Raw genomic sequence first — 11,247 nt, 5'->3', positions numbered from 1 at the left:
ATTCCTGCACCTAATGAGGCAAACAGAGTACTGATGGTTTACTACAGACTTAGGATAGACAGCACGGCACAGTTCCAGTTCCACCCCACACTGATTTTCTTGGTTTGGATTTTCAAAGGGATCTCCATATAGTAACAGACTTAGCCTCAGAATCAAGCCTGGCTCCTTTTTTCCTTAAAAATGACTGTCTGTAATTGAAAGAAATGCGCGGCATACCTATAAATAAACAAGAAAAGATCATTAAAATGATTGATACAGTGGGGACCAGCAGGAGGAGGAAAGAAAAGAAACAGTAACAGGAAGGAGGAATATCACTTGCTTTTCTATAGTTATAGCAAGAAAATTTGCAGAAAAAGGATGTGAAATATTTCTAACTAATCCAGTTTTCTAAGACTAGGTGGTGCTCACAGCTGCGCTACTTCCACTGGTTAGGTTAGATAGACAGTAGTATTTTGAATGGCAGGATGTGAACTCAACAGGTTCAGGAGACTCAGTTTAATATGTATAAATACCAACATTTAAGTGCTTATTCAAGCAATTTGAACTTACCAGGCCAAACTGTGTACTCCATTTGGACACCTGTAGTTGCTTCAGAAGGGAAAGCTGAAGCTCTGGACTGGGCAGCAGTTGTTACACAGTATATATTACATGTGCAGGAGCCTGTAGTGATACAAGTGTCACAAAATGAGGCCAACTTTAATCCTGCTTCATCCAAGGACACAGGGTGATTTAGCTCACTTGTATCACTACAGGCACATTCAGACACAATATACCAGCTGCTACACACTCCCAAGCAGCAGCTCACATTCCCTACTGAAGCAGGTACAAAAGTATATTTGTCCTCAGGCACACTAGTCAGTCCAGAGTGACCCCATTAACATAAAAGTTGCTGCTGGATATTCATAGAGGTAATGTAGTGTTTGGCTACATGTTATGTTTATATCAGCATAACTGTCATTAGTTTTGTACACTGAAGTAATTTACACTATATCCAGAGCAAACAGACATGCGGCTATTTTAGAGTACATGCATATTGCAGTAATTTTACTCTTGATTTCTCTGTGGGTACATATAAATTTTACTGGTGTAGGGCTGCATCTCATGGCTAGGGACAGAGATTACACATAAACCCTGTATAAGTGATTGGAAACCAGTCCAAACCTGTAACAGAACAGAAGTGCAGTGCACATAGACCTGTTTCAAAATGTCCGAAACTGGTTTAAGATAGACCTGGATGCATATAGTATCAAATTTAATCAGTTTAGGTTAGACCAGTGTATTAAACATCAGTATCGGATTCCCTCCTGACTCAACTTAGGTCACCGTCCTCCAGCATCCCAGGATGCCATGTTGCACCCCACTAGCACCACCTCCCCCCCGCAGAAAGGCAGCTTGAAACTTGGCTCATGCACCCTGCTCCAGCCCAGTGCCTAGCTGACGTCAGCCAGACCACACAGCCATTCTGCCAAGATGTCCAGCCAGCAGACCAGGTAGGAGCTGGCAGTAGGGCAGACCCCATGTTCCTCCCCCCACCCGCTCCTGCTTGATCTGCTGACTGGACCCCGGCTTGGCAGAGGGGGCGTCTGCCTTGTTCTTCTCCCCTGATCCTGCCTGCCAGACCCTGGTCCAGCAGAAGGGGAAGCCACCTTGTTCTTCCCAGCTCCCCCACTCCCTCCCACTACTGCTGCCTGCTGTGCCTGGTTCAGCAACAGCCTGACTGGTGGGAAAACCCCCCTGAGATATGGGGCTCTCCCCACATGGGCAGACCCCAGCTCAGCACCAGGATGAGGGACTCCTTCTCTCCCCCCCTGCAAAGCAGAGACTGGTAGGTGGTGCGGCTGAGTAGCTGCCCTGCGCCTGGGGGGAATCACTCTGGACACAGGGGTTCCCATTGCTGGCCAGACCTGAGCCAGGGCAGGAGAAACCCCCTGAGGCATGGGGTTGCCCTCACGTGGGCAGACCCCAGCTCAGGGGTTCCAGCACTGGGATGGGTGTTGGGGACAGCAGGGGTTGAGGGGCATGTGTCAGGCAGCCAGTCAGGGTTGGCCCCCGCTCTGCTGGGTTCAGCAATGGACAGCAGGCTGGAAGACAGGCTCTAGCACCCACCACCTTCTGGCCTCACCAGTGCAGGCTTCTGCCTTCCTTGGCCAAGCAAAGTCTGAACATGAGTTACGTTTGTTATTAGTCCAATCTATGCAACTTAGAGAAGCCTGCGAAGATTGGATTGATTCCACCTTGGGCTTTCTGAATGTCTGTACTTAGCCCGTGTGTGTGCTCTTTGTGAGACCTGTATAAAAGCAAGTTACAGACGTAAAAATGGAATATGTCTGGGTCCTTAGAACACTTTATTAGAGTCCCCAAAAACACACATCATGAGAACAGAATCTCCCTTGAGATGTTTGGGCCAGAAACAGTCAAAAAATCATCTGTCTTGGAAGGCTTCCATTATTTGCTACTTTTAATCAAACAAGACTTGTATGGAAATACCAGATGGCAGACACAGGTCAGAGAAACTTTTCAAACTAACACTTTATATTTTAATTTTGAATGAAGATTCAGCAGAAGCTGCAGCCTGGATTTTCAAATGTGATTAAGTGATTCAGCTGCCTCAATATTTTCGGTACACAAACTGAAATGACTGAATTGGGCCTTATTTTCAGAGAGAACTGGGCATCGGACCTCTGAAGACTGAGCCCATTTAAAGGGTTCCAGTTAGATGACCACATAAATGAAGAATCCCAAATCATTTGACTTTTTGAAAATCTTGGCCTCTATTCATATCATGTGTTACTTAATGATGATAGTTAGTCTTGTTACAGTCCCACTGGCACTTACCTTCATAAATCCTGTTTGTTTCAAAGGGAAACCTAACTATACAGTCTCCCTTAAAAGGTTTTCTTCAGTGGTCTTTGTGTAATCATCTTCGGATCACTTTCAAAACGCACCCTTGTATAAGAAGGGGTTTGCTCAAGCTTCATGTTTTTAATACAAATACTCTGAAGTCATGCACAAGTCACTAATTTCCTAATGGCTACAAATAAATAACTTTTGCAGATTTCTTAATATAGTCTTTTCTGTTCACATTTAAATTGACACTGAGTACCACAGATGATTGAATGCAGTGGGAAAATTCTTTAACCCAGAGTAATTCCATTAAGCATAATACAGGTCTCATCTCTATCTAGCACCACTATCCAGTACATGTAAAGGAGAAGAGGAGTCATATAAAGAACATTTTTACTGTATTTGTTAAGACCTCTGTGCCAAGATTCCATAATAAAAGATATGTGTCTTCTTTAGCTGAAATTTTCAAACTTGAGGGTCAAAATTTGGTAGCCTAAATGCACATTTAAGCACCTAAATGAAAGATGCTGAACATTTACACCTCTTATTAATTTTGAATGGAGCTAGGACTGCTCAGTAGCTCTAGAAATTAGGCTGCTTTTATTTGTAGGCCTGAAATGGGGATTTAGAGGCCTAACATTAAAAACACAGGATTTATAAATGTTGGTTTGAATCTGTACATCAGAACCTCAAGGACAATATTACAGTTGGATTTTACTTATAATGAATATATGGTTCCATGAACATGGTTGTCTGCTGTCTATTTAAATTTCACTGTCTTGTAGTCAGCGGCACCAAAAAAATGGACATTCACATGCTCTATAAGCAAATGGATTGTTAAAATACATGATGCTTATGACAGACTTTCACAAACTACCTTACGCACAAAAAATGCCTCTGAGCAAAGCACTAGAATTTTCAAATAGCAGTTGCCCATGTCAGAATTTGGATCCTGTATTGATTTTAAACACACCAACACAGCAGAGACTGCTTGATCCTGAGGTTTTGGTTTTGGGACAATCTAGATCTAGAATAAAGTACGGGTTCTAAACCAACTTACAGTTCACAGGTATTGAGATCTTAAGGTTTGTTCTGTGTTTCAAATTACTACCACCTAAATAACCTCCCACAATATTGGAGGGAGAGAAACCTTGCAGAATACAAGAATTACAAAATAATTGGATTCATTTCTGATTTTTCCCTCTTTCTTACAGGAGATACAATATTCATTATTCTTAGAAAACAGAAGCTCATCTTCCTACACTGGTACCACCATATTACCGTGCTGCTTTATTCTTGGTACTCTTATAAGGACATGGTGGCTGGCGGTGGCTGGTTCATGACAATGAACTATGGCGTGCACGCAGTCATGTACTCTTACTACGCCTTGCGGGCTGCTGGCTTCAGAGTTTCACGCAAGATTGCCATGTTCATCACCTTATCGCAGATCACTCAGATGTTGATTGGCTGTGTAGTTAATTACCTGGTCTTCTCCTGGATGCAACAGGGCCAGTGTCATTCCCATGTTCAGAACATCATCTGGTCTTCTCTCATGTACCTCAGCTATTTTGTGCTATTCTGCCATTTCTTCTTTGAGGCCTACATCGGCAAAACCAGAAAAGCAAGAAAGGCTGACTAATGATAGAAACAAGATGGAAGCCATAGCTCAGGGTCATCAAGAAAAACAAAAGTAAAAAAAAAGAAAATGGCACAAGGAAACACATGTACGGTGCAGCTAAAACTCAGCAGCTTAGGGAAAGTTAGCTTGGTTTAACCCAGTAAGTTCATGATCCTATCATGGTGAGGACTCACTGAATTTTACCCCTTCTCAAAGGACTGCTGATGAAAGACATCTTCTTTCTTGTACCTGTCTGCTCTCAAAAAAAAAGAAAAAGAAAAAATAAATAAATAGAAGCAAGGGAGAATAACATTGTGAAAAACACATATTAAATAAGCATTGTGTTTCCCAAGGATGGATGAGGAGACTTTTATTAAAAACAAGTTATTTCTATATCCTTTCTAATCTTTTTCAGTATTAAACTTGAACAAAACAAAGCAGAGAGGAGACAAATAGGTTTTGTCTATGATACCAGTAATGTTGCAAAATTAATAACTTTTTACTAAGGGGTTGGCATCTTTAGCCAAAATGTGAAAATTGAAAGGATATATTGAATGTCTGTTATGGAAAGTGGGTGAACGCTATTGAAGCAGCGAATGGAAATGCTGAGAGTATGATTTCTCCACTGTGTACTGTGCAGGACATGCAGATCTGGTACACAAAAATCAACCCTTTCAGCAGGCAGGGAGAAGCAGTACTTTTACAAGATTTCAATATCATGAGATGCACTGCTGCAGTACTCAGTGCATTTTTCAAGTGCATTTTTGATCAAGGGAAAGTAATTTCTACAGCAGAATTAGACCTAGAGGGTTAAATCAATCAAGCTTTGTTAAATGACCTGAGGTTAATAACAGAAATGTACAGGGCCTAGAAAAAAGAGAACTCCCTAATATGCTTTTTAAAATTATCTGAAATTATGCAGTAGTAGAGCTGTGAGTGAAGTAAATTAGAAAAAATCAGAAAACCCAAAGAATTAGGGAGAGCTGAAATCTCTATATAAATTACACAGCGCATATGTTATATTTCTGTGAATTTCAGAAAGAATATCTGCAATCATCATAGTGTTCTGCAGGACTGTATGTGACATTGGGTAACACTGTGCTTCTGCATTTGCTTTATGAGCAGTGCAAAGATGTTTAAAGTGCCCTCCTCTGGTCATGTGGAGATACTACAACAAAAACATACTTGGAATTTGGGGATTTTTTAGATTTGTATAGAAAAATCAGTCTAAATGGCATAATTTTGCTGCAACAGCTTAACTCTAATGTCCAGAGAGAATTATCCTTAATTAAAGAGATCTGTAGAATCTGTACTGTAGCATCCTACTGACCACTTCAGAAGATATGTGATTCTCAAGTTAGCTACAGTTATGAGAAACAAGATATTTCACTCTGAACCTCAGAGAGTTAGTTGATAAGAGCCATACACTTTCAGAGAAAAGTAGATTGCATTATCTGTAATATTTCAGTCTTTACAAAGCCAAATAAAATGTGTAAAAGTTCCTTGTATTTCAAAGAAGCAAGTATGTAAACTTGATGTTAAATGTGTTAAATGTAGTATTCTAAATTGTATCAGTTAGATAGTTTAACTAAGCAATTAGAAGACCTAGATCAACAGAATAGGGGCTGCTGTTCTGCATAGAATATACACACAACCTATAACTACACCCATATACACGTTATGTGAGTTGTCAACAAGATAAAAACAAAAGCCCAGTGGCAGAGAATCACGTTTTCTGGCTTACACAAAAGATTGTCATTATCTTTCTTGCTTTAATTTGAGATTGTGCAGTATGAAGGGGGTTTCTTATTATTATTTTAGCTTTAATTGTGCTGTCATTCATGAAACGGAGCTGCTTGAGTATCCTGTTAGAGATGACAAGGGCTTTCCATGTCTAATCATATACAGAAGAAAAAAAAATAAAGTTACATTCCACATTAACAAGAATGGTCTCAAAAAGAATCAGAAAGCCCTCGTGGGCTAAATCACAACTGTAACAGGCAGAAAAACATTTGGGTTCTTTAAGTTATTGATGTTCTAGCATTATTTTATGAGACACAAAACAAACAGCAAAATTTAATATTAAATTATAGAACTACTATATAAATGGAAATATTAGACAAACCCCCAGTTAAATGTGTGACCCATTTATTTTACAGCTTTGGGAGCAGATATGTATAATGTGCAATAAGTCTCTTTTTCCTGCTTAATTTTGCCCTGTTTAAAGGCAGCAATAACTGAAGTAAACTAATTAAAAATGGAGAAGGAAAAATTACAGTTGAATAAAATCAGAACAAAAGCATCAGTAAATAGCCCACCATTGTGCCATTACCAGTTCTGTGTCTCTTTCTGCAGGGACTGAAATGAACAAAAAGGAGATGAAAGTGATCCACACTTGTCTTGAAATTAGGAGTGAACTTTGGCCTCACAGATGTCAATGGGAGGTTTGCCATTGACTTGAATGGGGCAGGATTTCACCCTATATCTGCTCAGTGGGGAAAACAGTATTCATTTTCAGTTATTTGAAGTTTTATGTTTAGTATTTAAATACCCAACAAATATTACAAATAACCTTGGATTCCCATAGGTAGATAACGATTGTTAGCCTGAGCTCGAGGGTGCAACTTAAGGATGAAACATTAGATTTTTTAACAAGCATTTCTGTGCAGTATTTCCAAACAACTTACAGTATTTTACATATCATGTTTTTATTTGTCAAGATAGAAACAAATTAATACAGCACTTAAATATGTAGGGCCAGATTGCAGTACTCCTATACTAGATGAAATCCTGGGAGCTTTGGCTTTGACTTCTATGGAACCAGAATTCCACCATTGAATAGTACCTTGCTCCTCTAGGAAATTCCCACTGAGTTCTACCATTTGCATGGAAAATTATTCTAAATGCAGTAATTTTCCTGCAACAGCTTAACTTAGGAGTTCTGTTCACCTATGGAGGTCAATGGGAATACTTGAACAGTATGTCTTCACATAAGTCAGTTGGTCTACTCAGATAAAAAAAATTGTGTGAATAAGGGATTGCAAAATGAGAAACATGAGATTTTTGGTAGCAAATCAGAGAAAATGGACTATAATACTGAAATGAAAACTGCAGTTTACTTTTTCAGCTGGCACACCAGAGACTTATTTATTTCTGTCCTATTATACTGCTCTAGTAGACCGTAGGATTTTACTGGTGACATTTTTACTATAGTCAATTCTGATAAATGAATTTAAAGGAATAAAATCACCCATGTTACATTTTTTTTAATAAATATGCATACATTATATTCAGAGACCCCCCACCAACTATACAGCATCAAAGTTAAACATATTGAGATCAGGTTAGTCCGGGCACGTAAAGCCACCTTATTTCAGGTACTTAAAATTTAAGTCAGGCCCTAAAATGCCATTAGCTTTATAAATACATGCGAGTTTTCTTTGTCTCTGTAGTTTCAGAATTTGGAGTGCATATGTCGTCTTCTTTTGTTCACTGCCATGAAGGCCAGAAACTTACTTTAAAAAAGTATGGAGAAATTCTGCTGTGTTCATGTGAGTTACAGAGTTCAGACTTTAAGAAAAACACCAAATACTATGGGACCTGCAATAAAATCACAAGAGATGATAAAATTGTTTATTGGATTAATTTGGCTTATTAAAGTCAAGGAAGTTACAGTTTACTGGGGCAATATTCTGCATGTACATATCCTCAAAACAAGCTAGTGTGTAAACTTATAGTGCATTTAACTACAGCAACTGCCAGTGTGTGAATTCACCCTGTAAATATAAGACAGCTTTCCCCTCCATGAAAGTGGGGTAAACCAGTTTATATTTGCTGTGGATTAAGAGTGTGTACACAGGCATTTGCTATAAAGTAGGTACTGCTTGCTAAGTTCACTACCTTGCTTTATTCATAACAACATACCAATAGCATAGCATAGCATACCCATAGCCTGCCTCACACAGGTATGAATCCAGGATAATTTTGCTGCAGTGATTTCAATTCATACTCATGCAGCTAAGAGCAAAGTTCTGGCTCAACATCTGTACTGCTTAGTGAATATTTAAAGAAAAGATTTTCACTTGGTTAATAAAATGTCAAAAAGTAGGGTAATTCTGAAGGCTCATAAGTTTTGCCTTTGGGGAAATAACCCATGCTTACCAACATTCATAAATCATAGTCACAAATGATATGTGTCTGATTTCCCTCGGTGCACACAAGAGTGACTGGATGCAAAGAAGGATCACTCACATGCTGCCTACCAGTAAAATGTCACAGTGAACTAACAAAGTATAGAGGTTACATGATAAAGACACAACTGTGCAAATGAAATAGAGTCAACGAGTAAACACCGTAGAACAATCATATTATTACACATCACAGTAAAAACAAGGGAAATTATCTCATTTTCCAGGAGTTAGTATTATCTGGTAAAACCTGTTTACATGGCAATTAGCTTTTACATCTAGCATCCTAACTTTAAAAAGTTGACTTTTAAATTTGAACCTTTCCAGATAGACATCTAATAAAGGGAGGTTGTATCTTACAATTGCCACTATCATGGCTAGTGAAATCATGCTTCCATCCTTTGGTCATACAGTTAATCACGCAGCTGTTTCCCTGATTGTAATCAAGTGTATGACAGTTTCAGAATTGTTCTGTGATTATATTTATATAGAAATAGTTTGACAGATTGTGACCTTGAAGACTTGATTTCAGTATGCTCCTTCACTCTCATAAAGTAAACTCTTAAAGAACATGTTGAGTTTGAGTTAGCAAATACAAGAGCGAGCCAAATTTATCCGGTATTCAGGTAACTGGATTTATGTAACGGACCACATACGTAAATGATGACGATGATGAAAAAAATCAGCCTCTGTGAGCAAGTGCCAGATACAGTATGTTAGTGCAATATAATATATCAAAATGAATCAGTTTTTTGTTTTCTATCCTGTATTTCACACCCAGTTATAAAAGTATATGTTTACATGAACATTTAAATAAGTATGGTTCATGTTCATTATTAATAAGATAGCTCTTATGGAGGAAATGTTTTTAATGGATGATGAACCTTCTCTTTAGCATAATCTGTACCTCAGACATTCAGGGCCTGATCCAGTGCCTACTGCAGTCAGTAGAAACCAGTTCATTGACTTCACTGGCTTTCATTCAGGCCATTAGAGTCTACTTCTGCGAGGTAAATGAAAGACCTAAATTCTGTTGTATTCATTGTGCAATGAACTTGCTTTATACTTCCCAGGCCCTGAAAATAGTCCTTAGCCACGTTACCCTGATACACATCCGTGCAATCTTTGAAAGGGAATAAATTACGAGAAGAAATCTTCAATATTTTTCTATACTTTAAATTCAATTAATGTACATAAAAACAACATATATTACAAGGCTCTGATCCTGTAGCCATTCCCGTGCCCATCCAGGACTCCACTGGTCAAGGAAGGCACAGACACTGAGGTTTCTGCCCATATGGGACCAACTGCAGGATCAGTTCCTTGTTAGTCACGTTTTTTCTATGGGAGCCAAAACCATGTGTAGGATTCAAGAAAACCAGCTACCCAAACTAGATTAGATCAGCTTTGGAGACCTTTCCTGGAACATCAATCTAGCTCAATGGAATGCTGCTTTTTCCTAGTAGGCGATGTGATTTAGAAACTCCTTCCTATTGGATATGAAACAGCATTCCCCTGACATGATAGCATTCCTGAAAAGTCTCGCTTTTTCCTAGTCTTGGACGGTTTCAAATTAGTCCATCTGCTGAAAAACACAGCACTGACTGACTCACCACATGCTTTAGGCTTCTTGGAGTCTTAAAGTTCAAGTTAGATTTCTATTCAGATAAAATTAAATATGTGTACAATAACTAGGAGAGACTAGAATGAGATATATCTTTATTTTACCATTTTAAAATGGCTATTTCACTACATAAAAGGAACTTTTTATTTTTATTTTTTTTGGTATATTGATATTGAAAATAAAATTTTAACTTTTGGTTCAAAATAAAACATATTTCTGTGGGTTTTTTTTTTCCTTTATACACATAAGTATCTCTTAGGTGTAATAATTTGCTATATCATGTGTGGTTTTGAGGAGATAAAGGCAATTCTCTGCCCATCAGACTGTAATATTCCTACTGTATATCTCACCTCATACCACACTTCTACCATCATTTTATATATCTATTCATGAACGCATACAGGACCACTGTGTCTCTATTCATGTATGTGCAGGTATGTGTTTGTGTGATCTTTTTCAATGTATTAATAAATTTAATTATTTTCTAGTTAGGACCCTTTTTTGAAGTTATTATCTTTTTATTGGAACTTTAGAAAAACTGTTACTGTGTTCAGGTTGCACTGACTGACAAGAGGAGTGGGGAGGGATGCCTGGACACAGCCATCAGTCACTTGAGGAATTCAAGAGACCTTTGCTATCAAATAGTCACAGTGGCATAGCATTTCTTTAGCCATCAATTTACACAACTGTGTTTACAATTTCATGATTTTCCCTGCAGCTTCCCAGGTTCCTGTAGGCCATTCTCCATGTTATTCCTTTTACCTTTACACGTTCCTTTTCTTCAGACTGGAACTGCTAGCCCACCAGACCAGAGCTGCTGTTCCTCACAGCAGCTACATTTGAAACTACATTTCCCATTTTAACTGTTCCTTTGAACCAAATATCAAATGAAGTGTTTTATGTATGCCTCTACACTTGCAGCCTACAGTACATAAATAAACACCAGTACCAAACTTGCTTTATTCTTCCTATAA

At 38.5% G+C, this 11,247-nt stretch overlaps 1 protein-coding gene across 4 annotated transcripts in view; it reads left to right on the top strand.

Moving 5' to 3' along the window:
- Positions 1-10,760, top strand: part of ELOVL6 (ELOVL fatty acid elongase 6) — a 116,307-nt gene extending 105,547 nt beyond the window's left edge. For all 4 annotated transcript variants that reach the window (XM_025206357.1, XM_014520784.2, XM_025206358.1 and 1 more), the window contains one exon: positions 4,059-10,760. In XM_025206357.1, the coding sequence (XP_025062142.1) occupies positions 4,059-4,483 (425 nt within the window). In that variant the 3' untranslated portion in view covers positions 4,484-10,760. The remainder of the gene's footprint in view (positions 1-4,058) is intronic.
- The last annotated feature ends 487 nt before the right edge of the window (positions 10,761-11,247 follow it).

Source organism: Alligator sinensis, unplaced genomic scaffold (genome assembly GCF_000455745.1).
Source record: "Alligator sinensis unplaced genomic scaffold, ASM45574v1 scaffold861_1, whole genome shotgun sequence".
Lineage (NCBI taxonomy): Eukaryota > Metazoa > Chordata > Crocodylia > Alligatoridae > Alligator > Alligator sinensis.
Note: the sequence above shows the minus strand (reverse complement) of the source record. Positions and strands in the feature narration are given on the sequence as shown.